The sequence below is a fragment of the Eptesicus fuscus genome, chromosome 9, assembly GCF_027574615.1.
Source record: "Eptesicus fuscus isolate TK198812 chromosome 9, DD_ASM_mEF_20220401, whole genome shotgun sequence".
NCBI classification, from domain to species: Eukaryota; Metazoa; Chordata; class Mammalia; order Chiroptera; family Vespertilionidae; genus Eptesicus; species Eptesicus fuscus.
In genome coordinates this window covers 62,393,070-62,420,118 of record NC_072481.1, presented here as the reverse complement: position 1 = coordinate 62,420,118, position 27,049 = coordinate 62,393,070, and the positions used below count along the sequence as shown (strand labels likewise).

At 40.0% G+C, this 27,049-nt stretch overlaps 1 protein-coding gene across 2 annotated transcripts in view; it reads left to right on the top strand.

Moving 5' to 3' along the window:
* The window catches only part of SSX2IP (SSX family member 2 interacting protein), a 40,356-nt gene that overhangs the window by 2,116 nt on the left and 11,191 nt on the right, over window positions 1–27,049 (top strand). For both annotated transcript variants that reach the window (XM_054721211.1, XM_054721210.1), the window contains exons 2-8: window positions 14,395–14,514; window positions 15,132–15,301; window positions 15,739–15,951; window positions 21,462–21,572; window positions 24,156–24,291; window positions 26,055–26,130; window positions 26,212–26,389. In XM_054721211.1, the coding sequence (XP_054577186.1) occupies window positions 14,484–14,514; window positions 15,132–15,301; window positions 15,739–15,951; window positions 21,462–21,572; window positions 24,156–24,291; window positions 26,055–26,130; window positions 26,212–26,389 (915 nt within the window). In that variant the 5' untranslated portion in view covers window positions 14,395–14,483. The remainder of the gene's footprint in view (window positions 1–14,394; window positions 14,515–15,131; window positions 15,302–15,738; window positions 15,952–21,461; window positions 21,573–24,155; window positions 24,292–26,054; window positions 26,131–26,211; window positions 26,390–27,049) is intronic.

Below are 27,049 nucleotides of genomic sequence, written 5' to 3'. Positions count from 1 at the left end.
CTTGACCAGAATCGAACCCGGGACCCTTCAGTCCCCAGGCTGATGTTCTATCCACTGAGCCAAACTGGCTAGGGCTGGGTATGACACAATTTTTATAAAAGGAGGCATTTGAGTATCTTCTATGTAGTATGTACCTAGAGATAAAAATATGAGCAAGATACCTGCCCAGAAGTGTGTAATTTTAATTCATTTCACATGCTTAAATTGGAGCAATTTCAAAGCTTTTTAAGTGACTTTTTTCCCCATATAATTTGCCAGTGAATATATATGCCTTACTGGTTTGACCAGGTCACAGAGAGGTTTTGATACTCTGTGGGTCTGTTTTGTGTCTTTGGTGATGATCATGGCTAGCTGCTAATGAAGGTACAAGTTGTCTTGAATTCATGAATCTGTAGATTGAGATAAAATAGAAAAGTGCACCATTCATTATTGAAAATGGAAAACTACCTAAAATTTCACTTTTGATAGTGGGTTAGTATTATATAGCACCAGCAGATTTACTGAATTATGCATTAATAACTTATAATAATAAAAGCATAATATGCTAATTAGATCTGACAGCCGAACGACCTTCCGACGCCATTCTGGATGTCCTTCCGGACAAAGCCATGGTGGCGGGGGCCAAGGCAGAGGCGGTTAAGGGCAACCAGGCAGGCAGGCAGAGTGGTTAGGGGCGATCAGGCAGGCAGGTGAGCGGTTAGGAGCCAGTGGTCCCAGATTGCTGGAGGGATGTCTTTGGCAGGGATCAGGCCTAAACCAGCAGTTGGACATCTCCCGAGGGGTCCCGGATTGCAAGAGGGTGCAGACCGGGCTGAGCCTCCCTACCCCTCACCCTGTGCATGAATTCTGTGCACCGGGCCTCTAGTTCTTTTAATAAATATTTATTAAACACTAAGCCTCTTCTTGCCAGACCTGAGGATAAATATGATGAGTGTTCCTTGTAGAAAGTTTGTTTTAGGAAATTTATAGTGTAGTAAGGGAGAGAGCAAAACAGAAAGTAAAAATTGCAAGTATGGGAAGGCTTTAGAAAAGAATTTCAGTTCTGTCCTGATGGTGATGGAGGAGGTGGTGTCATAGTTAGTGGCATGTTCTGTACCCTTGGGGAAGTACAGGTGGTTTGATAGTTAGAACCAGGTGGGGTGGGTTAGTGATAAGGTTGGAAAATCTTATCACTAACTCACACAAAGTGGTACGACCTTTGACCAGTAGATGATAGGGAATCTATAAAAGGTTTTATCCAAGGGAATTATGTTTGCTTTAGAAGTATTTGCATCAAAACCAGTAATTGGAATGATCCAAAGGTGTTCTGAACATAGACAACCTAAGTAATATTTCAGAGACAACAACCCTACACAGCAATTAAAAACTTTTAAAAAGGCAAAAATGATTATTCATATAACCAACCTTTATTTAGTACCTTTTTGTTTGTTTTTGTAATTTTTTATTGAGGAATAATTGACAACATTAATTTCAGGTATATAACAATGATTCAATATGTGTATACATATTGTGAAGTGACCATGGTAAGTCTAGTATTGTCTGCTTTTAAGATTGGGGGGAATAGAGATGCAAGGATAAATAAGAGCCCCATTTTCAAGCAACTTGCAATTCAGTAGGAGAGATAACACAATTATAATGCAGTGCAGAATCTGAGTGCCATAAGAGCATAAAAATATCAGATCCTAGCAGTGTAGGATTCTGACATGAGAGAAGGCAGAAATTCAAATTAAAAATAGTTCTTAAATAGAAATTAAACTGCAGCTAGTTTAACAATCAGTGCAATCTTAACTAACATTTACAGTTCATGTATTAACCCTTACTTCATATATTGCCCTCTTAACTCTGTGAGTGAAGTTTTGGGCTTGACCACCACTACTAGTTAAGGGACCTTGGATAAGTTACTACTTGCCCGTATCTTCTTTGTGTCTTGGTTGTCTCATCGGTATATTAGGGATAAAAATAACTACTTCATAGGGTTGTGATGATTAGGTAAGATATAGTAATATCTAGAATAGTGCTTGGGAAAATAGCTTACATTTACTGAGCACTTTATATTTCTATTGGATATAAAATGCTATAATTGAATAAGAACTTTTTGTCTCTAGTGGATCTATCCATGAGCATCTGATAAAGCCTCTACATTCAGAGAAGCCAAAATGTTTAGTTTAACATTTTGTTAAACTAAACTTCTGAACAAATGATCTTTGTTTATTGTCTCCTTATCTTATTTGCTGATCACTTCTCTGAATCTCATTTCCATTTTTACACCTCAGCTTTATCATAAAGTCACTAATCTCCAAATCCAACATATTTTTTCTATTTAGATCTTGCCCTTTCTATGGCATTTGTTGCTTGTTCATCATTCCCTCCTCTTTAAAACTTTTTTCCCATGGCTTTCCTAAAGCCTGCCCACCTCTCTATTTTTATTTCTTATATCTAGGTCACCTTCACTCACCTGTTACATGTTGATGTTCTCTAGGTGTTCTTTCTGCTTCCCCTTTTTTCTGTATGGATGCAACTACCACATGTATGCTAAATCTGCCTTGATGTCTATTGACCTTCAGGCCCTAGTTTAATCCCCATTTGAATGTCTCATGGCAGCATCTCTAAACTCAGTGAATTCTACATGGAGCTCATTATCTTTACACACTTAACCAAACCCAGTTTTATGAACCTTACTCCTCTATTCTCTTTATCTAAGTGACACTATTTTCTGTCTGGTACCAAAGACAGATTTTTACATGAAGAATAAATGCCTCCCCTTTGATTTAGCTTCTGAAGTATTTATCTGTCCTTCACTTTCTATTTATCTGTCCTTTCACTAACTAAAAAATGACTTAGTTATTACTGGCTAAGTCAGTGAGCCGTGCCTGAACATCAGCTGCCCAGTTTGCTATAATATTTTTTTTTTGGGGGGGGGGGGGAAACTACTGAAAATGGAGCCCATTTTGGAAACATTAAGGTGGAAGGAGACTACTAGATGAATATTGTTTTAAAAGTTGTAGCACTACATAAAATTATGTAGAGAGTTTGAGTGGCCAGAAGATACTATAACCAAGATGGGTACCAGTCATTGCATGTGCATTTTACCTGCGAGTTAGTGGTCTGGGTTACAAAGGTCCCAGTCTTGGGTTAGTCAGTCTATTGCCAGTTGATTGTAATCTGGTTATTGTGCTTTCCTGTCTAAAAGATGGCACCTTCAGCATTACTCTTTCTATTCTATATGCAAGTTTTCAAAATATCCTACATAGGATCTAGCATATAAAATAAATCTTCAATAAATACAAACCATCATCAAATGTATTATTTTTTAATGAGGAGATGGGTTTGGAAAATTTATATCACTTGCTCTGGATACTTTTTGAGTGTCAAGAGGAGGCCAAGGTCGGTGAGGCTTTGGAATCGTAAGTATCTAGTTTTTATTCTTACCTTCCAGATTAAATAGCTGGGTTTTTATACCTGCCTTCCCAGTTTGTATCTGGATGAGTTAACTAATCTCTCTGAGCCTCATATTCTTCCATCAATAAAGTAGTATTATATCTACTTCATACTAGGGCCAATGTAAGGATAAATTACATAGCTGATGAGCCACATCTCGCTGCCGTAGAGGCTCAAGGTGGTGATTTTTTTCTCTCCTCCAGTTCCACTTAGTTAGCTAGTACAGGAGTTCTTTGCAAATTTGTGGTTGCTTCATGGATCCTCTGAAACGAGCCCAAACCGCTTGTTTTTATACTTGTGAGGAGGGAGGGTCATTGGCTCTTGGCTCATGACACAGTCTCATAATTGGTCCATTTATTTAGTTTTAATAATATAACTAGAGGCCTGATGCACAAAATTCATGCAAGGGGCTCAGCCATCACAGCCCCGGCTGCCTTGCAGTCCCATGGCCACACCCCCTGGTCGTTCTGGAAGGTTGTTCTGCTGTCCAGTCTAATTAGCATATTAACTATTTATTATATAGGACTAGTAGCCCTGCGTATGAATCTGTGCGCCAGTAGGTCGCTGCTGCCCTCCTGTAGCTTTCCGCCCGCTGCCCCGCCCTCCTGTAGCTCCCCCCCATTCCCTCTCATAGCTTGGTGCCCTGCCCCCTCCTGTAGCTCTCTGCCTCCCGCGTGCTTGCTGCCCTGCCCCGTCCTGTAGCTCTCCACCGCCCACTTGTAGTTCGCTGCCCCACCCTCCTGCAGATCTGTGATCCGGTCGTTATGCCTCACGGTGTAATGGATAATTAGCAAATTCCTCTCTTATTATATAGGATAGGCACCACCTAATAAAGCTAAGACCTTGACAGTAACCTTGATATAACCAGGGGGGCCCCTTCTTCCCTTTTTCCTGCTTCCCTAACCTGAGGCAACTATTTACTGAATCCTGTATTCATCATTTACTTGGTAGCCTTTAAAATATATTTTTATTGGATCTTTAAGTTTTCCATATATACTATACAATTAAAAGTGTATGTTACATGCCCTGTCTTTTGAGACATTTTCCACTTTATAATACTTTAATTCACTTAAAATTATATTGCTGAGGTTCATCTATATTGAATGTCATTGAAATTTTCTGTCTGCTGCATGACATTCCATTTTGCAGAAATACCATCGTCTCACCATTTTCCTTTTGAGGGGTGTGTGGTTGCTTCCAGGGTTATGCTCTTGTGCTAGTTTGCTATTGTGAAGAGGGCTGCTGCTTATGTTCACATCTCCTGGTGTACACATGCAAGAGGTTTTTTTGGATTTATACATAAAAGTGGACTGGCTAGGTTGTAGAATATATGAATAGGATATATGAATTTCAGCTGCCATACTGTTTGTTTTTCAAAGGTTCTCCCCACCCTCCAATCTATAATAATAAAAGCTTAATATGCTAATTAGACCGGATAGCCAAATGACCTTCCGGACGACCTTCCGGACGAAGCTGGGGCTTCGAGGGCAGAGGTAACCCCCCCCCCCCCCGCCCCCGCGCAACGGCTGAGGCAAGCCACCACAGCTGTGAGGGCCAATCATAGAGCCTCGGCAGGGTGGGCAGGGCCTCCTTGTGGGCAGCTATCAATGGCGGAGCCCCAGCCAATGGGCAGGGCCTCCCTGTGGGCGGTGATCAATGGCGGAGCCCAGGCCAGGTGGGCAGGGCCTCCCTGTGGGCAGCGACCAATGGCAGAGCCCCGGCTAAGTGGGCAGGGCCTCCCTGTGCACCTGATGGATTGTGGAGCCCCCCATCGATTGCCTAAAATAGGGAGGCCCAGGCTACCCAACCTGCGGCACAGTGGTGGTGGGCGGGGCCTCCCTCTGCTGGGCATCAATCTGGGGGCTCCACAATCCATTGCCCCACAGAGGGAAGCCCAGGCCACCAACCAGCGACGCTGTGGTTGGTGGGCAGGGCCGGCCAGCTATCGCCCCGCAAAGGGAGGCCCAGGCCAGCCAAGCGATCATACCCCATGCCTTTCACCCGCAGAGGGAGGCAACTAGTGGAAGAGGGGGGGTGGTGCCACACAGATGGCAAGCAGTGGCAATGGCGGGGGCAGGGCCCACTGCCAGCAGCCAGGGGAAGGTAAGCCCTGATAGGCCCCTCCCCCTCCAGCCCCGCCCCCAACTGCCTCCCCACCCCCACCCCGACTCCTGACCCTGACAGAATATGTCTGAAGACCAACTATTGGCACAACGTGCCTCTGAAGCCAAAAGAAGCCATTGTCGTCGACAGATTGTGTCTGAAGAACAGCCATCAACAAGTACTACCAATACTGGTAGGAACCGCCTTCACAGTGAAAATGAAGTAAATGAGGATGCAATTATCGAACATAGTTGTGGTGGAATGACTGTTACATGTCAATTTTGACCATCACTAAATTTCTCCGATGAAAAACCATCTGATGGAAAATTTACCTGATGTTGTAGTAAAGGTAAAGTTTGTCCAAATGATATACATTTTTCAGAATACCTGGCATATTTTAAAAAATTAATGATAAAGATTCTGATAGTAAAAGTTTCATGGAAAATATTAGTTCAATAAATAGTTCTTTTGCTTTTGCTTCAGTGGGTGCAAATATTGCATCACCATCAGGATATGGGCCATACTGTTTTAGAATACACGGACAAGTTTATCATCATCCCGGAACTTTACATCCTTTGGATGGTGTTTCTCGGAAGTTTGCTCAACTGTATATTTTAGATATGGCTGAAGCGACGAGTAAAAGATTAGCCCTATGCCAGAAAACCAAGGTTGCTCAGGAAGACTCATGATCAACATCAACAACCTCATGCATGTAATAAATGAATTAACAAAATCATACTAGATGCTACATACGGTAGAAAAGGAAGCCCAATCTGAAGCAGCAGCGAAAGGTATTGCTCCCACGGAAGTAACAATGGCGATTAAATATGATCATAATAGTGATCCAGGTAGATATAATTCTCCCCATGTAACTGAGGTTGCCGTCATATTCAGAAACGAAGATGGAGAACCTTCTTTTGAAAGGGACTTGCTCATTCATTGTAAACCAGATTCCAATAATCTAAATGCCACTAAAATGAAACAAATCAGTATCCTGTTTCCTACATTAGATACCATGACATATCTTATTCTTTTTCCACATAGTGAAAAAGGCTGGGGAATGGATATTGCATTAAGACTCAGAGACAATAGTGTAATTGACAATAATACTAGACGAAATGTAAGGACACAAGTCACACAAATGCAGTATTATAGATTTCATCTCTCTATGAGGGACATGTTCAATCCTATTTTAAATGCAGGAAAATTAACTCAACAGTATATTGCCAATTCATATTCAAAATTGGAAGCCAATTGGATAAATTTCATTAAAGCAAACCAATCTAAGTTGAAAGTTGAAAAATATAGTGGTTTGATTGATTATCTCACATCTGGATCTGAAAATGACAGTGTGCCAATTAGTAAAATGATAATACTTCCATCATCTTTTGAGGCTAGTCCCAGAAATATGCAGCAGCGATATCAGGATGCTGTGGCAATTGTGATAAAGTATGGTAAGCCCAATTTATTCATAACCCCAAATGGGCAGATATTATAAACAATTTAAAACACTGGCAAAAAGTTGAAAACAGACCTGACTTGGTAGCCAAGAGTTTTTAATATTAAGCTTAATGCTCTTTTAAATGATATATGTAAATTCCATTTATTTGGCAAAGTAATAGCTAAAATTCATGTCATTGAATTTCAGAAACATGGACTGCCTCACGCTCACGTATTATTGATGTTATATAGTGAATCCAAATTACGAGCAGAAGATGACATTGACTATATAGTTAAGGCAAAAATTCTGGATAAAGACCAGAGTCCTCGACTTTTTCAGATTGTGAAATCAAATATGGTACATGGACCATGTGGAATACAAAATCCAAATAGCCCATGCATGGGAAATGGAAAATGTTCAAAGGGATATCTGAAAGAATTTCAAAGTGCAACCATTGGAAATATTGATGGATATCCCAAATACAAACGAAGACTTGGTATCACCATGTCTATTGGAAATAAAGTTGATAATACTTGGATTGTCCCTTATAACCTGTATTTGTGCCTTAAGTAAAACTCATATAAACATGGAAGTCTGCACATTGATTAAAAGTGTCAAATATTTAAATACATCTATAAAGGGCACAATTGTGCAAATATTCAAATTTCTGAAAAAAAAAAATCAATCATGACGAAGTACAGGACTTCATTGACTCCAGGTATGTGGGCGCTCCTGAGGCTGTTTGAAGACTTTTTGCAATGCGAATGCATGACCAATCTCATGCAATCACAAGATTAGCTATTCATTTGCCAAATGAACAGGATTTGTATTTTCATACTGATGATTTTGCTGAAGTTATAGATAGAGCTAAAAGGCATAACTTGACTTTGATGGCTTGGTTGTTATTGAATAGAGAAGATTCTGATGTGCATAATTATTGGGAGATTCCACAACATTATGTGTTTAATAATTCTTTGTGGACAAAACGCCAAAAGGGTGGGAATAAAGCATTAGGTAGACTGTTCACTGTGACCTTTAGAGAACCAGAACCATATGACCTTAGACTTTTGCTTCTGCATGTAAAAGGTGCGTTAAGTTTTGATGATCTGCGAACTGTAGGAGGTGTAATTTGTGATACATTTCGTGAAGCTGCTAAACATCAAGGATTATTAATCTACGACACTATCTGGAAAGATACAATTGATGATGAGCTCATCCTTAATATGCCCAAACAACTGCAGCAACTTTTTGCATATATATGTGTGTTTGGAAGTCCTTCTGATGCAGACAAATTATGGGATGAGAATAAATCTCATTTTATTGAAGATTTTTGTTGGAAATTACAACGAAGAGAAGGTGCCTGTGTGAACTGTGAAATGCATGCCCTTAATGAAATTCAAGAGGTATTCACATTGTATGGAATGAAATGTTCACATTTCAAACTTCCAAACAATCCTTTATTAACGAATAAAAATACACGTGATGAATCGTATAAGCGACAACAGGCAGAGGTTTTGGTAAATTCTCTGAATGATGAACAGTTGGCAGCCTTTCAGACTATAACTTCAGCCATCGAAGATCAAACTGTACATCCCAAATGCTTTTTCTTGGATGGTCCAGGAGGTAGTGGAAAAACATATCTGAATAAAGTTTTAATACATTTTATTAGAGGTCATGGTGGTACTGTTTTACGCACAGCATCTACAGGAATTGCTGCAAATTTACTTCACAGTGGAAGAACCTTTCATTTCCAATATAAATTACCAATTCCATTAAATGAAACTTCAATTTCTAGACTCTCTAAAGAGTGAAGTTGCTAAAACCATTAAAAAGGCCCAACTTCTCATTGTTGATGAATGCACCATGGCATCCAGTCATGCTATAAACGCATAGATAGGTTACTAAGAGAAATTATGAATTTGAATGTTGCATTTGGTGGGAAAGTTCTCCTTCTGGGAGGGAATTTTTGACAATGTCTCAGTATTGTACCGCATGCTATGCGATCAGCCATAATACAAATTGGTTTAAAGTACTGTAATGTTCGGGGATGTTTCAGAAAGTTGTCTCTTAAAGCAAATATGAGATCAGAAGATTCTGCTTATAGTGAATGGTTAGTAAAACTTGGAGATGGCAAACTTGATAGCAGTTTGCATTTAGGAATGGATATTATTGAAATCCCCTGTGCAATGATTTGTAACGGATCTATTATCTTTGGAAATACTATATCTATAGATAATATTAAAGTATATCTAAACGTGCGATTGTTGGTCCAAAAAATGAGCACATTCAAAAATTAAATGACGAAATTTTGGATATACTTGGTGGAGATTTTCACACATATTTGAGTGATGATTCCATTGACTCAACAGATGATGCTGAAAAGGAAAATTTTCTCATCAAATTTCTTAATAGTATTGCTCCTTCGGGAATGCCGTGTCATAAGTTAAAATTGAAAGTGGGTGCAATCATCATGCTACTGAGAAATCTTAGTAAGTGGGGGTCTTTGTAATGGTACTAGATTTATTATCAAAAGAGTGTGACCTAACATTATTGAAGCTGAAGTATTAACAGGATCTTCAGAAGGAGAGGTTGTTCTGATTCCAAGAATTGATTTGTCCCCATCTGACACTGGTCTCCCATTTAAATTAATTCGAAGACAGTTTGCCATGATGCCAGCATTTGCGGTGACTTAATAAATCACAAGGACAAACTCTAGATAGAGTAGGAATATTCCTACCTGAACCCATTTTCGGACATGGTCTGTTATATGTTGCTTTCTCTCAAGTTTGAAGAGCGTGTGACGTTAAAGTTGTAAATACTTCATCACAAGGGAAATTGGTCAAGCACTCTGAAAGTGTTTTCACTTTTAATGTATACAGGGAGATATAAGAATAAGTTTAATCAGTTTATCAGCCATTGTTTGTATCAATGTTTTTATTGTTTTCATGTTTTTGTTGTTTTCATATCATATTTTTGTTGTTTTCATATCATGTTTTTGTTTTTATATCATGTCTTTGTTGTTATATCATGTTATTACTGTTTATTAATTTATATATTATTTTCATATACTTTTTACTAATTTTCTTTCATCTCTAACACTTATAGAGAAAGGGCAAATAGCAATATTAAAATATTTCCTCTAATTCCCCTTCAGTGTGCACAAATTTGTGCACTGGGCCACTAGTCCTATATAATAAAAGCCTAATATCCTAAGTGTCTGGTCGTCTGGTCATCCATTCAACCAATCAAAGCATAATATGCTAATATGATAAGGCCACTCAACCACTCACTATGACGTGCACTGACCACCTGGGGGCAGATGCTCAATGCAAGAGCTGCCCCTGGTGGTCAGTGTGCTCCCACAGGAGGAGTGCCACTCAGCCAGAAGCCGGCTCACAGCTGGTGAGCATAGCAGCAGTGGCAGGAGCCTCCGCGGCAGCACTAAGGATGTCCGACTGACAGCTTAGGCCATCCCCCATGGGCTCCCGGACTGCGAGAGGGCGCAGGCTGGGCTGAGGGACCCTCCTGAGTGCACAAATTTCATACACCAGGCCTCTATTCTATATATATATATTATATATATATATATATACATACATACACACACACACACACACACACACACACACTAATAAAAGAGAAACATGCAAATTGTCACTTCGCTACGCCCACTAGCCAATCAGAAGTGAGTATGAAAATTAACCCAACAAAGATGATGGCGGCCCTGCCCCCCCAGCCTCTCCGGGCCTCTGGGAAGCATGCTCGCAGGCACGGAGTGGCCGGGCGGGGCTGGACGCCTGCTATGAGGGGGAAGGCGGGGGGCAGAAGGAGCTACAGGAGCGGCACTCCACCCAGAGCAAAGACAAGGTGGCGGCCAGAGCCAAGGCCTGGGTCCTGGGTGCCAGAGGAAAACCGGTGCCGGCAGCCAGGGGAAGGAAGGCCTATTGCATGAATCTCTTCGTGCAATGGGCCTTATATATAAAAGCCTAATTGACCAGTTGCTATGATGCACACTACCACCAGGAGACAGATGCTCAACACATAGGATCAGGCTCCCTCCTGTCTGGTTCAGGCCTGCGGGAATCAGGCCTGTGGGGATCGGGATCAGGCCTGAGGGGATCAGGCTTCCTCCTGTCTGGATCAGACTTGCGGGGATCAGGTCTATGGGGATCAGGATTGGGCCTGCGGGGATCGGGCTGCAGGGATCAGGCCTGTGGGGATTAGGCCTGTGGGAATTGGGCTCCCTCCTGTCTGGATCGGGCCTGTGGGGATCGGGCTCCCTCCTATCTGGATAGGGCCTGCGGGGATTGGGCCGAAACTGGCTATCAGACATCCCCTGAGGGGTCCCAGTTTGCAAGAGGACACAGGCCAGGCAGGCTGAGGGACCCCACTGGTGCACGAATCTGTTCACCAGGCCTCTAGTATTTAATAAGCCTTAGCCAGGTGTTCCCTAGGACTTTCATTTTCAACCTTCATTTAGTACTTTGGAACACTTAAATTATTATTGGAATCCATTCTATAGCACCCTTAGAAAAGAATACCCTTTTGGCATTCCGTAATGTAAACTACATAAACAGAATACTAACTTAGACTGAACCACAATCTATAGACTACAACCATGCAACCATGTTCTCAAACTTTATGCATCAGAATCACCTGAGAGTCTGTTAAAATACTGTTTTTGGGGTTCCACCCCCAGAGTTGCTGAATCTGTAGGTCTGAAGTAGGACTTGGGAGTTTGCATTTTTAACAAGTTCCTAGGTGCTGTTGATGCTCCTGGTCCTGGAACTGCAGTTTGAGGACTATAACCAGTGATTGAATTTGGGCTAAACATTGAAAACTATCACAGAAAGCTGGTTAAACTATTACGGAACAGATTAATGAATACTGTTTAAGTTTCTTTGTTATTTCCATTTCCTTTAATAGATTTTGTTATCTGTTACATATTTTAGGAATGAAATATCAGTAAATGGCTTTTGGTTTTTATTTTATTTGGACTTAGCTGACTTTCAACTTTACAAAGTAAACTAGATTTAAGAACAGTATTTCTTTTTTGTTCTTTTTCTTAGTAATTCTCATGTAAGAGTATGATTGCTGCTGTTCTTACCTCTGCCGTGGAAGAATTTGAAATAGTTATACTGTCTGTAAATTGCCATGCTCTTGATTCATACACTGAATCACCTTTCTGTTTTTCTAAGCTGGCACCAGTCAAGATTCGAACAGTGTGGTGATAGCCAGAGGGAAAAGGGGTTGGGGGTAGGTGGAGGTGGGCAAAGTGGGGTGGGAATGGGGACTGAAAGAGACTTTGCTTGAGGTGATTGGTGCACAATGCAATGTGCAGATGATGTTTTGATTTGTACATTTGAAACCTGTATGATTTTGTGAACCAATGTCACCCTATTAACCTTTTGCACTCGGATGTCGAGATTAAAATTACTCTTTGAATGTATCAATAATTTGAAATGTAAAAAAATCCAAATAAATAAGTTTGTATGAAAAGAAACTCCAGTTTTTTATTCTACTGTCGCGCTTTGTAAAATCTGGGGTATTTAAAAAATTAAATCCCAAGTAGAATAAAGGAATCGAGAAAAAAGCAAGCGAGTGCAAAGGGTTAAATTCAAAATTTTTAAAAAGCCCTTGTAAGTTTCAGCATGGCTAAAGAGTTGATTCTTGTTTATCATAATATTACAATAGCATGTTTTCCACTAATATGTCATTGAACTTCATTGACATTCATTCAGCAAACTTGATTGGGTTCCTGCCATGGGTCAATAATGATATCTCATAATAAAGCAGGGTACAAACAGTACAATGACAGGCCCGCTGACCAGAAACTCAGTTTAGGTGGAGAAGGGGATTTCATTTTAGTTAGATCTGTACTGTGATAGGGTAATGCAAAGTGTCTGGAAGCAAAAAGAGAAGGGAATGGTAGTTTGGGGGGAAGCTTGGCAATTTGGCTTTCTTTGAATTGCTTATTTGAATTTAATGTTTTGTCTCCTTTTATACAGTTCATATTCCAGTTACTCAGTTGGAATAGTTACTGTCTGATTGTAATTTAGTCTCAAGATGAGGTTGTAGAGAAGTGAGTACCTGTGTGTGTGTTCAGTTGATAAAGCAGCTCACATATTGTATATTCCCCCCTCTCCTACATTAAAGCCAGCAGGGTGTGATCATTAAATGTGCTGACTGCCATGGTTTGACTCTTGGCTTTGTCACATTCTAGCTATGTCACCTTGGGCAAGAAAACTCTCTGGGTCTCAGTTTCCTCATTTGTAGGAGGGGGAAAATAACTGTTTGAGGTATTTTGAGATTGAGTGAGTTACTGTATGTTTTTATATGCTTTAACTTGTTCCAAGTAAATGGAACAAAATAAATTTTGTTTCTATTGTTAAAATTAAGTAGAATCTCATTGGTTAAACATGCAGTCGGGAAGACCTTGTGCACATTTTGTTTTAAAAATGTGAAGAAGAAATTTTGCTTCCTGAGCCTCGCATCCACTGAAGCCACAGCACGTGATGATTAAGAGAATGGGCTCTGGAGTCTGGGGTGGGGAATATCCCTAGCTCTGCCACTTGCCAGCTCTAGGACCTGGGCAAATTACGTACCTTCTGTCCTCAATTCCTTATCTGTAGAAAGGAAATGCTGTAATACACAGGGTGGTTGTGAGGATTGACTTCCATAATGTATGCAGAGCATTTAGAACAGCACCTAGCACATGTTAAATCAGCCCCCTGTGTCCTAGGTACACTGTGCTTAGTTTTTTACCCATTACCTCATTATGTACCCTCAACCACGCTACAAAGGAGATCGTATCACTCTGTTTTCCAGGTGAGGAAACTGGCTCAGAGAGACTTGGTCAGGATGTGACCGCAGTCTGTCTGACCCAGGCCTGTGAGGCTTGCGTTGTTTGCACTGGCCTTTCCAACCTCAATCCTCCTCATGCCACAAGCTCAGCAAGGGGACAGATGATTAAGGGAATACCAGATTTTGAGTCTCAACTGTTCAGATATATATTAAAATTTTATTTATGAATAATTTATTTCTATTATCTACATATATAAGAACTATATTTTATTATAAAGGATATACTATAGAACTATTTATTACTTACTACAGTGCTATGCCTTGGATTTATGTTGTGAGTGAACTCATGTACCATGTACTTTCTATATGAGGTCATGTGAATACCTCAGTATAACTAGAGAAGCCTTTAGCCTTATCCTTACACACGTGTCCACAAACACACAGTAATTATTACTGAGTTCTACCATGTCCTATATGGGTGTACATGAGAATAAATAACACAAAATCTTTCTTTTTTGAAACACATAGAACTAATTCTTACATATTGGTTTTATATTTGCTTTCATATTTTTAATTAGCTACTGTCACTCTATGATTTGCTTTTTAAGGAGATGCCTACATAGAAGAGTGACAGCAGCTGGACTAAATGTTTCACTGCTGAACTGGTTCCTCAGGTATCCTGGCTCTGGCAACTGCTATGGGAGATTGGATGACGGTTACAGATCCAGGTCTGTCTTCAGATGATTGAGTTTAAAATAACTGTAAGCCAAAGCAGTTGTAAAAGTGATTATTTTCAATAACACTATAAAATAATTATCACAAATATTGAAGATGTGACTAATGAGAGACACAAATAATTGTAAAATGTCTAATTTCCATCTTCAGTGAAATTATTAGGGAGAGCCAAGGATTGTGCCATAGTTTGTGGGGTTAACTGCTTTGGGTGGATGATTGATCACTTGATTGTTACTATTTTTGAGGAAATTTTTATGCATTTGAAATAAATTCATTGGCTGCTTCAATACATTTCTCTGATATATTTTTTTAATTGCATAAATTTTGAGTGCATAGACAAGTGATTTTTGTCTATTATTTTTAGAAATCTAAAACACTGCAAAGTAAGGTTGCATATTGTAGCTTAACATGCCTCGTAAGATCACCACTTTCTAGTTGTGTCTTTTTGAGAAAAAGTACATAGTACATAGTTTTCATATAAAACCAATTTGGTCTTAATTTGAAAATACTTAAAATATTTATGTAATTCAAAATCTTTGGTAATGGAGATTATATTAACTTTGCATGCATTTTAATATATTACTTACATAAGTGCCTTTTATTCTTTCAGAAAGCAAAAATATCTCTCAATATACCTCAGAAACAAAGATGTCTCCATCAAGTCTATATTCACAGCAAGTGCTCTGTTCTTCAATACCTTTATCAAAAAATGTGCACAGTTTTTTCAGTGCCTTCTGCACAGAAGAGAATATTGAACAAAGTATTTCATATCTTGATCAGGTAATGGTGGTTTTTTTTTTGTAAGAAGTATTGGTATAAATCATGTTCTATAATATTGAAGTTATGAGAACACTTATCATTACAAGTATATTGTTGTGCATTGGTCCAGGACTTGTATTAGATTTGTGGAGAACCTTGGTGATCACCTAACTAGATACAAGGTAAACATTTTTATCTGGAGCAGATTGGCCTCCCATCTCCCCCGGGGCTCCTCCACTGGGAGTCTCACCCTTACTTTACTGGTGAAGAAACCTGCGTGCCTCACTAAGTGACTGCAGGGCAGAGGCACAAAGAGCCCACTTCTCTCAATTCTTTTTCTTTGGGATATTTACTGTTTTCTTAACTGTCACAGGATAGTTTTCTCAGAAAATATGTCTTTTGTTTTTTTACTAAGTTGTCTGGTAACCAACTTTTAGAAAAATGTTTTCTCCTACCAGGAATTGACTACTTTCGGTTTTCCTTCATTATATGAAGAATCCAAAGGTAAAGAGACAAAGAGAGAATTAAATATAGTTGCAGTTTTAAACTGTATGAATGAGCTACTTATTCGTCAGCGGAAGAACCTTCTAGCTCAGGAAAATGTGGAAACACAAAATCTGAAACTGGGAAGTGATATGGACCATCTACAAAGCTGCTATGCAAAACTCAAGGTAGAAATTACACCAATCTGAATTTCAATGCCATTATTATGTAATTTGATACTATAAATTTTCTTAGGCTTTATCACATTTTAGAGTTAAAATTTTTTTTGTTTTGGCTTTTTGAAACAAGTAAGTAAAAGTGGACTTAAAGTGATTTCTGCAAATCCACCATACTGCTTCCTAATATCCATAATTGACAACATTGATTTCATGAACTATTTAGTGACTTGCTGAGTCTGTAGAAAGTTAGCTTAGGAAATATTATGTCTGAGGAAATAAATAAAGATTCCCTCACCCCATTTAATCTTGCTTAATAAAGTAGATGTTTAATTTACAGAAGTCTTATTGTGAGAGGCTGCATCAGTTAATCCAAGAAAAATATTCTAGAGGGCATCTGTGCCAAAATTGCTAAAAAGCTCAGTAATGGGAGCAGGCCTCATGGCTTCTAGCTCTAAGGAGTGTCTGGGCTCTAGAGAAGACCACAGAAGAATGCTTTTGCAAACTTGCTTGTTTCTCTGAACAAAGGAAATATTTTCCACAGGGCCATTGACCTGTTACATTAAAATACAGAAAATTTGTTGCCAGCTTCTACTTGCTTTCATTCTTTTATTTTTTTTTTTTTTAATTTCTTTATTGATTAAGGTGTCACATATTTGTCCTCATCCCCCCATTCCCATCCCACCCCTCTCCCCATGCATGCCCCAATCCCCTGTTGAACTTAACCGTTGGATAGGCTTATATGCATGCATACAGGTCCTTTGGTTGAACTCTCCCCCTCCCCCCCACCCTCCCCCTACCCTCCCCTATCCTCCCTCTGAGGCCCGATAGTCCGATCGATGCCTCCTTGCTTCTGGTTCTGTTCTTGTTCCTCAGTCTATGGCTTTCATTCTTTTATTTCATTCTTTCATTTTATAAAAAACTAGAGGCCCGGTGCACAAAATTCGTGCACAGAGGGGGATGGCTCCCCCTCAGCCCAGCCTGCACCCTCTCCAATCTGGGACCAATTGGGGGGTGTCTGACTGCCCTCTCACAATCCTGGACCGCTGGCTCCTACTCGCTCACCTGCCTGCCTGCTTGATTACCCCTAACTCCCCCTCCCCCCCGCCCGCCGGCCTGGTCACCCCTAACTGCCCGCCCTGCTGGCCTGGTTGCCCCTAACTTCTCCCCCCCACCGGCCTGGTCGCTCCTAACTGCCCCCCCCCCCCCCCCCCGTCCTGGTCGCCCCACACAGCCTGCTTGTTCAGTCGTTTGGTCGTCCCTCACTAAGCACCCTGCCAGTCCGGTTGCCCCATGCAGCCTATTGGTCATTCGTTTGGGTCATTCCTCACTAACCCCCCTGCCAGCCTGGTCGTAGGCAGCCATCTTGTGAGTGCATGAGGGTCAGTTTGCATATTATCTCTTTATTATGTAGAATTCTTTGTTATTCATTTATTTGAGGAGTTCAAAAATCACAGTATAGCGGGAACTTACATTATGATTGTATAGTATGAAGGATGTAATAGAATCAGTCCATGGCAAAAATTTTTTCTAAAGATGCTACTATTTTGGGTTTCCTTATTTGAGTGTGTGTGTGTGTGTGTGTGTGTGTGTGTGTGTGTGTGTAAGTTTTGAATCTGCATACTCCCAGAGGATCAGCTTCTCTTTAGTTTTTCTCCTGTTGGTCCATGCCTCTCTATTTTTCTTCCTCTACTCCCTCAAGAACAGATAACAATTTTTTAAAACCCATGCCCAGCCGAAACCGGTTTGGCTCAGTAGATAGAGCGTCGGCCTTCGTACTCCAGGGTCCCAGGTTCGATTCCGGTCAAGGGCATGTACCTTGGTTGTGGGCACATCCCCAGTAGGGGGTGTGCAAGAGGCAGCTGATCAATGTTTCTCTCTCATCAATGTTTCTAACTCTCTATCCTTCTCTCTTCCTCTCTGTAAAAAAATCAATAAAATATATTAAAAAAAGAAAAGAAAAACCCATGCCCAGCCAGCATGGCTTAGTGGTTGAGTGTCAATTTATGAACCAAGAGGTCACGGTTCAGTTCCCAGTCAGGGCACATGCCAGAGTTGCAGGCTTGATTCCCAGTGTGGGGCATGCAAGAGGCAGCCAATCAATGATTCTCTCTCATCATTGATGTTACCATCTCTCCTTCTCCCTTCCTCTCTGAAATCAATAAAATTATTCTATATAATAAAGAGGTAATATGCAAATTGACCATCACTCCAACACACAAGATGGCTGCCCCCATGTGGTCAAAGATGGCCACCCCCATGTGGACACAAAATGGTCACCACAAGATGGCCAGCAGGGGAGGGCAGTTTTGGGCGATCAGGCCAGCAGGGGAGGGCAGTTAGGAATGACCGGGCTAGCAGAGGAGGGCAGTTGGGGGTGACCAGGCCGGTAGGGGAGGGCAGTTAAGGGCAATTGGGCCAGCAGGGGAGGGCAGTTAGAGTCAACCAGGCTGGCAAGGGAGGGAAGTTAGGGGCGACTGGGTCAGCAGGGGAGGGTAGTTGGGGGCGACCAGGTCTGCAGGGGAGGACAGTTAGGGGTGACCAGGCCGGCAGGGGAGGGCAGTTGGGGCAATCGAGTCAGCAAGGGAGCAGTTAGGCATTAATCAGACTGGCAGGGGAGTGGTTAGAGAGTGATCAGGCTGGCAGGCAGAAGCAGTTAGGGGCAATCAGGCAGGCGAGCGGTTGGGAGCTAGCAGTCCTGGATTGTGAGAGGGATGTCCGACTGCCGGTTTAGGTCCGAGGGATCAGGCCTTAATGGGCTGTTGGACATCTTTTGAGGGGTCCTAGGTTGGAGAGGGTGCAGCCTGGGTTGAGGGACCACCTCCCCACCCCTGACCCGTGCATGAATTTCAATCACCAGGCCTCTACTGTTTAAAAAAAAAACCCTTAATATCTTGACTCTCCAAGCTCTGTTGGAGAGTAACAGAATCTCTGTAATATTTGAAAATCCTTTAGTAGAGATTGCACAATAATGAAGAGGCCTGGAGTGGCCTATATGTGAACACTGGGCTCATTTGGTAATTGATTTAGAGAAGCATCTTAGCTCCTCAGCAACACCTGCCCCTAGAAGCCCATCAGTGCCTAAGGCTAGTTTATGTTGTCTTCTAGCTCATGTGCAGTAATAACAGTATGTTCCCCCTTTAATATTTTTAGGTTTTTGTATATCCTATATGCCTCAGGGATAGAGATTATCCAACTGTGTATCTTGGCAGACTGGGGAACTGGTTTGCGGGGGGGGGAGGTGGAGGGCACAGATGGTACCCTCCAGGCATATTAAAAGCCTGCAAGTTGTGGATTCTACTTTAATCTTAATCAGAGATACCTATAGAAGGTCTAATGAATTAGACTGAGTCAGAGTTTTAAACCCTAGATTAAGATTTAAAACTTTTATATCTGAGCACTGTTGGCCAAGTGTCTTATAAGTAGCTGTTGAATAATTGCATAATGATATTGGTAATTTGGAGCTATGAAGCCTTTTCTCTAAGAAGTAATAATTTATTAGGACTATCCAGAGCATGGAATATTGTTCAGCATACCTTCTAATTTAGGATTTGACCTGGGTCAAAATCAGGTATTTTGGGTCAGCTGTGGACAGAAATGTGTGTTCAGTGGGAAGAGTTGCTGATCTATCTGAAGAGTTTCTAGGTCTAGTATATGATTCGTTTAATTTGTTGAGCAAAATTTATTGAGTATGTACTAGGCATTGGGTTTCAAAGATGAGTGAACCCAGCCCTATTTGCAAGGAGATTGTAGTCCAGGGGAAGGAGATATATGAACCACAGTTATTTGCTTTACTGATTATTCTTGGTGGTAACAGCACTTTATCTGAGATTTGAAGAATGCATAGAAATTTGCTAGTGTTTGGAAAAGACATTTTAGGCACAGCATATAACCTGTATAAAAGCTTGGAGGTGTTGGAGCACATTGTACTTTCAGGGAGTCATATAGCTCTGCAGGGGCTGAAGTATATGACGCAAGATGAAGAGTGGTGAGCAGTGAGGCTGGGGTCCAGGCCCCAGATGATGTGAAAGGCATTGTGCAGAATCCCAGAGGCTCCGAGGATTGTAAACGGGAGGAATATATCACATAAATATCAACCTGGCAGTAGATGGAGAAATTATGGGCGGGGGGGGGGGGGATTTCTGTTTGGAACGGAAGTGGTGGGGCCGCTCAGGAAGCCTGGTGGAAAGGACACTGTAGCAGGCTTAGCAGTCCCTGACCTTGGAGGTTCTGGACTTGAACAAAGGTAGTATCAATGGAGATAGTAAGAGTGAGATAGAAAGACAACTTAGGAGGTAGAATGGGTAGAATTTCATGAAAAGTTGAATTTGGGAAATAAGTCGTGAATATAAGATACCATTCAGGTCTCTGACTTGAGTTTGCCAAGGACAGTGGTATGATTCACAAGAAATGCAGGAGGGCAGTGTAAGATTTACAGGGAAGATGATGAGTTCAGATAGTGTTGATAATGACTGAGGGAATCTGTCATTTGACATATGGGACATATCAGCTGGCCCACAGGCTGTAAAGTCAGCCATGCTAACATTTTTGACAACCTTAGAATTATCCAAGTTTAATAGTCCTACATCTCTGAATCTTTTTTTTTTAAATATATTTTATTGATTTTTTACAGAGAGGAAGAGAGAGGGATAGAAAGTTAGAAACATCAATGAGAGAGAAACATCGATCAGCTGCTTCCTGCACACCCCCCACTGGGGATGTGCCTGCAACCAAGGTACATGCCCTTGACCAGAATCGAACCTGGGACCTTTCAGTCCTCAGGCCGACGCTCTATCCACTGAGCCAAACCGGTTTCGGCTCTGAATCTTCTTGAGATCCATTGTGTGAAAGTCGTTATTTGTGTCAATCATGATATAACTTGAGTGGCTCTGGTATTTTATAAAGATAAAGAGGATTTTTATAAATGCTCTAGTGGCTTCATGCACAACTTGACGCAGTTTCTATAAAAACGTGCAGAATGAATTGAAAACGGGCATCTTGCCCCATACTGATTCCAGGATTGCTGCCATTTCTCTCTGGGGAAATCTTCAGTTTACCGCCTGCAAGGGAGAAGTGGTGGCACGTAGTGGTCCCACCCTCTCTGAACTGAAGTGTTCCACTCTGCTTGCTCACCAGGCTTCCTCACACTTAGCTTTGAAGCATTTTTGGCTCTTTCTCAGAGAGTGCTATAGAGGGTTAAAAAAGAATTTAAAAAAATATTCAGTGGAATAAAATACTCACTGGAATAAGTGAAGAGTCTTTTAAGAGATCCATTTTGAAGCTCTTTTGAATAGACATAAAATTTTGGTACATAAATAAAATTTGATACTTAAATTTAAATAAATTGTAGGACTTTATAGTGTCGAGTTTTATAAGTGCTTTAAAAACATTTTGTGTACTTCTAAACTTCAATTGTAGTGAACAAACACTAGTATGTATAGCTTGTTTTTACTAATCTTTTAAGAATTCACTTGTTCTGAAGCTATGTTAATTGTAATCAAAATTGCACATGAATGTTGTAGGAACAACTGGAAACCTCCAGGAGAGAAATGATTGGGCTTCAGGAAAGAGACAGACAGTTACAATGCAAGAACAGGAATTTGCATCAGTTACTGAAAAATGAGAAAGATGAGGTAAGTTGTCAGTTATTATAGATAAAGTGTAAGTGATTTTTTTAATATAATTTGAGGTGAACATTAGAGCCACTTCATTTTAAAACAAGCGAGGACAATTTATTCATCCTGTGTCAAGCTGTATGGTGGACCCCTGTGTACAGTATTGCATCATGTTTAACTGTGGTCAGGAACCCTCCCCACAATCCCCTCTGCCAAGTGGATCCATTTGGGTTAAGCTTGTTAGTCGTAGCTCGTGGCAACCAATGTCCTCTACCACCCACCCTGGGTGCACAGGCACTGTCACTTCTTCTCTGGCACACGGTGCTCTAAATGCAGATGGTTTATTGTCTGCCACACCTGGACTTCATATCAGGCCTGCTGCCTCTTGCACCCTCTTAAATATGATATTGTTCATACAATCAAGCAATTAATTGATTAACTGAACACAAGTTATTGTTTAAAAACACAATTCACATTTAAAAATCTAGTTTATGAGGCTAAAGATGTTATAATTCTAATCTCATTTCTACTTTAGTGGTTACTCAGGATTTGGATCTATAGAGTTAATGCATTTGAAATTATTTTCAAATTTATGTAAGAAGAAACCATTATGTTTTTAATGCTGTGCAGTTTGATCCTTGACCATGTGATAACTAAAAGTAGAATACTTAATATAATTTCAGTGTTGTATATATTGTTTTAACTATAATTAAGGACTGTTAGGGGAGCGTATTTATTTAAGGACCTTGCAGTGATTTAGACAATTATTTTACCATATTTGATTATTTAATAGTACATTTAGTAAGTGCTTAATGAAGTATCTTAACCATAAGGTTGCTTATATATTTCCTTGAGTTCTCAGAAAATTTTGACTTGATCTGTTGATTACATGTAAGTGATTTGAAAATAGTTCACCTTCAGTAAGGATTAAGTTAAGCATGATCATCTGTAGCGGGTATTAAGGATGTCTGTGTAGCCTGGCTGGTGCAGCTCAGTGGTTGAGCATTGACCCAGGAACCAAGAGGTCACCGGGTTCAATTCCCAGTCAGGGCACATGCCTGGGTTACAGGCTCCATCCCCTGGGGCGGGGGGATTGTGTGTGTGCAGGAGGCAGCTGATCGATGTTTCTTTCTCATCAATATTTCTATCTCTAGTCCTCTGCCTTCCTCTCTCTCTAAAAAATCAATAAAAACATATTTATATATAAGAAAAAAGAATGTCTATGTAGCCCTGGCCAATTTTGCTAGTGGTTAGAGTGTCAGCCCAAGGACCGAAGGGTCTCAGGTTCAATTCCCCGTCAAGGGCAAGTTCCTCGGTTGCAGGTTGGTTCCCCAGCCCCTGTAGGAACCAATCAATGTGTCTCTCTCACATCAATGTTTCTCTCTCACCCCTTCCTTCATCCCTTCCTTCTCTCTCCCTTCCACTCTCTGGAAGTCAATGGAAAAAATACCCTCAGGTGAGATTAAAAAAGAAAAAGGAAAAAGAATATCTATGTAGAATAGAACTTTCTATTAAGGGCTGCCTGAGAAGCCATAGAAGAAATGAACATTTACCACTAGTGTCCGGCATTTAATAGATACTCAGCAAATGTTTGAATTGGATTCTGCTGTTTGTACTTATTCTAATTTGAGAACTGTTTATGGTCAGAGAAAAATGAACCTGTCTACCTGCTGCCATGAACTGAACCATGGCTAATTTGCCTTGTCACAGGTTGATAAGGAATAAAGTGATTCAAGTCATTCATATAAGGAAGTCACTACAAATGATCAGGTGAATGCTTGTTTCAGATGAAGCTTTAATCACTGTAACACTTCCATAAATGAATTTCTGGCTTCTAAGTGATCAAGAGCCATATACGCAGGGTGAAAGGTGTAGAACAGCAATTTTCAACTGGTGTGCCACAGGGATTTTTAAAACATGCAGTACCTGACTACTTAGGGGCACTGACCTCTTTTCCCTTAGATTGTCAAATAAAAAAATGTGCAACACAATAATAGCCGCCCAATGTGAATGAATCAAAATTATACTCATTTTTTGTCAGATCAGCAAAAAACATTTTTTTTGGTGTGCTACAGAATTTTGTGCCATGAGATAAAAAAGGTTGAAAATCATTGGTGTAGAAGATAATTTAGAAAGTTAGCAACAATGGAAATTTCAGAATAAAAAAGAAAAGTTGGATGTGATTCATTTAAATGATATTTTATTTTAAAATATATATTTTTTATTGATTTCAAAGAGGAAGGGAGCCGGAGAGAGAAATAGAACATCAGTGATGAGAGAGAATCATTGATTGGCTTCCTCCTGCACGCCCCACACTGGAGATCAAGCCTGCAACCCGGGCATGTGCCCTCACTGGGAATCGGACTGTGACCTCCTGGTTCATAGGTTGACACTCAACTGATGAACCACACCGGCCAGGCTAAATGATATTTTAAAGAGTGATTTCCAGTGGTTATGGAGAAGCAAGAATAATCCTAGATTATTTTTTAAACTATTTTATGGGAAAGGGAATGCTAGGACCGTTTTTCTGTTTTGAATTGGTGAATTTTAATTGGGTTTATCAATCCTAAAGGGACACATTTGATAGAAATTCTTTTTCAGGTACAAAAATTACAGAATATTATTGCTAGTCGAGCTACTCAATATAATCATGATATGAAGAGAAAAGAGCGTGAATATAATAAACTAAAGGAACGTCTACATCAACTTGTTATGAACAAGAAGGATAAAAAAATAGGTAAGAAGTGGCTGGCTAAGACAGAACAAGAGGAATAAATAAGCTAATACTATGTTAAGAAATAAATGTAAAAGCATTGAACACAATAATTTCTGAAATGTTATTTTCATGCTTTATACAATTTTTAAAGATGGTATATGTCCATCTTTATATAGAAATTGAGGCAACTGGTAAGGGAAAAAAGAGTTAATTTTACTTTGCTTATTACTTGCATATAAGAATTGCATTTCTTGTTAACATGGTAGGTGTGGGTTTATCTATAGAGGAGAAATAAGCCAGAGGACACACACTAATCTTCCATAATAAAGAACCAATAATATTAAAAATCAGGATCAGTTGTTTAGATCAGTAGAAGTATGTTTTTGAGAAAATAGTTCATCAGACCAATAATTTGTCAGTTTGAGTTTCTTTAAGTTGAGTTGTGCATTTTGAAACAACTATTCAAAAGATTGAACTATGAAAGTTATGTTTATATTTGTGTGGACTAGTATTTTTTTAATTAATTTATAATTTACTTCATGACAATATATGAGTAATTTCAAGTAAATAGCATAGATTGAGAAGTAGATCTACACATACACAGAAGTAGAGCTACACAGATAGTTTTGCTGGCCTGATAAGATTCAGGGGACAGGGAATCTGTGTGTTTACTTATTGAAGCATAGTGGACAGTAGGCTGTCCTGTAATCTGTATTATACAGTTGCACCCCTAAGCTGTCTTTCTAAACTGAACTTGGACTTGCATACAACAGCAGATGTTTCCAGCTGTCACCTGGTGGGCTCTGCCTGCTGCCAGCCAGCGAATCAGTGTTGACTGTATCAAAGTGTAATAAGCAAGACAAGGTTGAAAATCTCTAGGTATTCTGAGGTAATAAATCTAAAATTGCACTTGGACACTCATTGGTTTTTAAGGTTGGTTAACCTTGTGTTCATTTATGAAGGAAATAAAATTAAAGGATGAAATGCTAGAAGTATAAAATGTATCGCCCAGTTAGAGAAGTTGATTAAAAATTTTACTCTGATAACAGAGCCCTTATTTTATGGGGGTCTGGCTGTTTCACCTTGTCCAAACCCAGTTGGAAGTGACAGGTTCATAATAATTTTATCAGCTCTAAAATGACAACTTACTCTCATCTTTCTTCTTATGTCAACTGCTTCCGTCTCCGTGTGGTGCAGACAAGGCATTAGTGCTGACACAGGGCCTTCCTTGATTGACTCGTTTACCGATGCTGCTGCTACAGGGCTTGGCACACTTCTTCTGTGAAGTTCAAATACTAAATAGTTTTGGGCTTATGGGGTCTAACCGATTCTTCTCTACCAATGTAGCGCAAAGGTAGCTGTAGACAAAATATAAGCAAATGGTGTGTCTGTGTTCTAATAAGACTTTATTTATAAAATCAGGCAGTCAGCATGTAGGCCCTGATGATAACATTAATGATAATAAGATAACATTTATTAGGTATTTTCTGTGTTAAGTGCTTTAGCATTTCTTTTGTTCTTCACAACTTCTCGTTGGTGTATACTTTCATTATAACTGTATCAATGAAGAAACAGGCTCAGCAGTTAAGTAACTTGCCAAGATCTCAGTGCTTATAAATGATGAAACCGTAATTTGAAATCTGGGCTGATTGAGCCCAAAACAAATTTCAGTCTATACACCAGGTTGACTTACGTCCCTGATGCGTTATGGAATGTATTAGGGTTTTAAACACTTAAACGTGTGTGGTGAGGATTGGTTTTTTTTTGTGTGTTCTTACCTGTAGCTATGGAAGTTTTGAATTATGTGGGGAGAGCTGATGGAAAAAGAGGCTCTTGGAGGACTGGTAAAAGTGAAGCAAGGTAAGGTCCAATCTAAATTGATAAATTTAACCAGACTCTTCTTTCTATGCTGCATTTTCATACTGACATTTTCTTTTTCAGGAATGAAGATGAAATGTATAAAATTCTCTTGAATGATTATGAATATCGTCAGAAACAAATCCTAATGGAAAATGCTGAACTTAAGAAGGTTCTTCAGCAAATGAAAAAGGAAATGATTTCTCTTCTTTCTCCCCAAAAGCAGAAACCTATAGAAAAGGCAGATGATAGCACAGGAACTGTAAGTGGCTCTTTCCTTTCAGATTGCTAATTAGAACGGTTGAAGCAACAAATAGGTATTCTCCATGGAGACACTGTTGGTATTTTGGACAGGACACTCTCTGCTACCAGTCACCGTGACAACCAAAAAAATGTCCCTGTTTCCAGACGTGTCCTGGGAAATGATGGAGATTATTTTCTGATGACATAATATGTGCCAAACACTGTAATGGTTTTTATAAGCATGGTGTCATTCTTATTGTAATTTGATGCTTTTGATGCTATACAGGAATTATCCCCATTGTGTAGATGAAGACACCTGAGGCACAGTGGTCAGCCCAGTGTCACACGTGACCGAACCAGGATTTGTGTCCAAGTCCTTCCTCCTCCAGAGTTCATGTTTGTAACCACTGTGCAAAATGTTCTTTAAACATTTTATTTCGAGTACTGTGTACTTAAGCAGGCTCTGCTTTTCAGAGAGTGAAACCTTTGCTAACATTAGGAACCAAATAATCATTTATTTCGTAAATATATTGAGTACACAATTTTCTTTTCCAGTCCCTGGAAAGACAATTCTAAAAATATTTTTAAAATATATTTTTATTGATTTCAGAGAGGAAGGGAGAAGGAGAGAGAGCTAGAAACATCAATGATGAGAGAATCATTGATTGGCTGCCTCCCA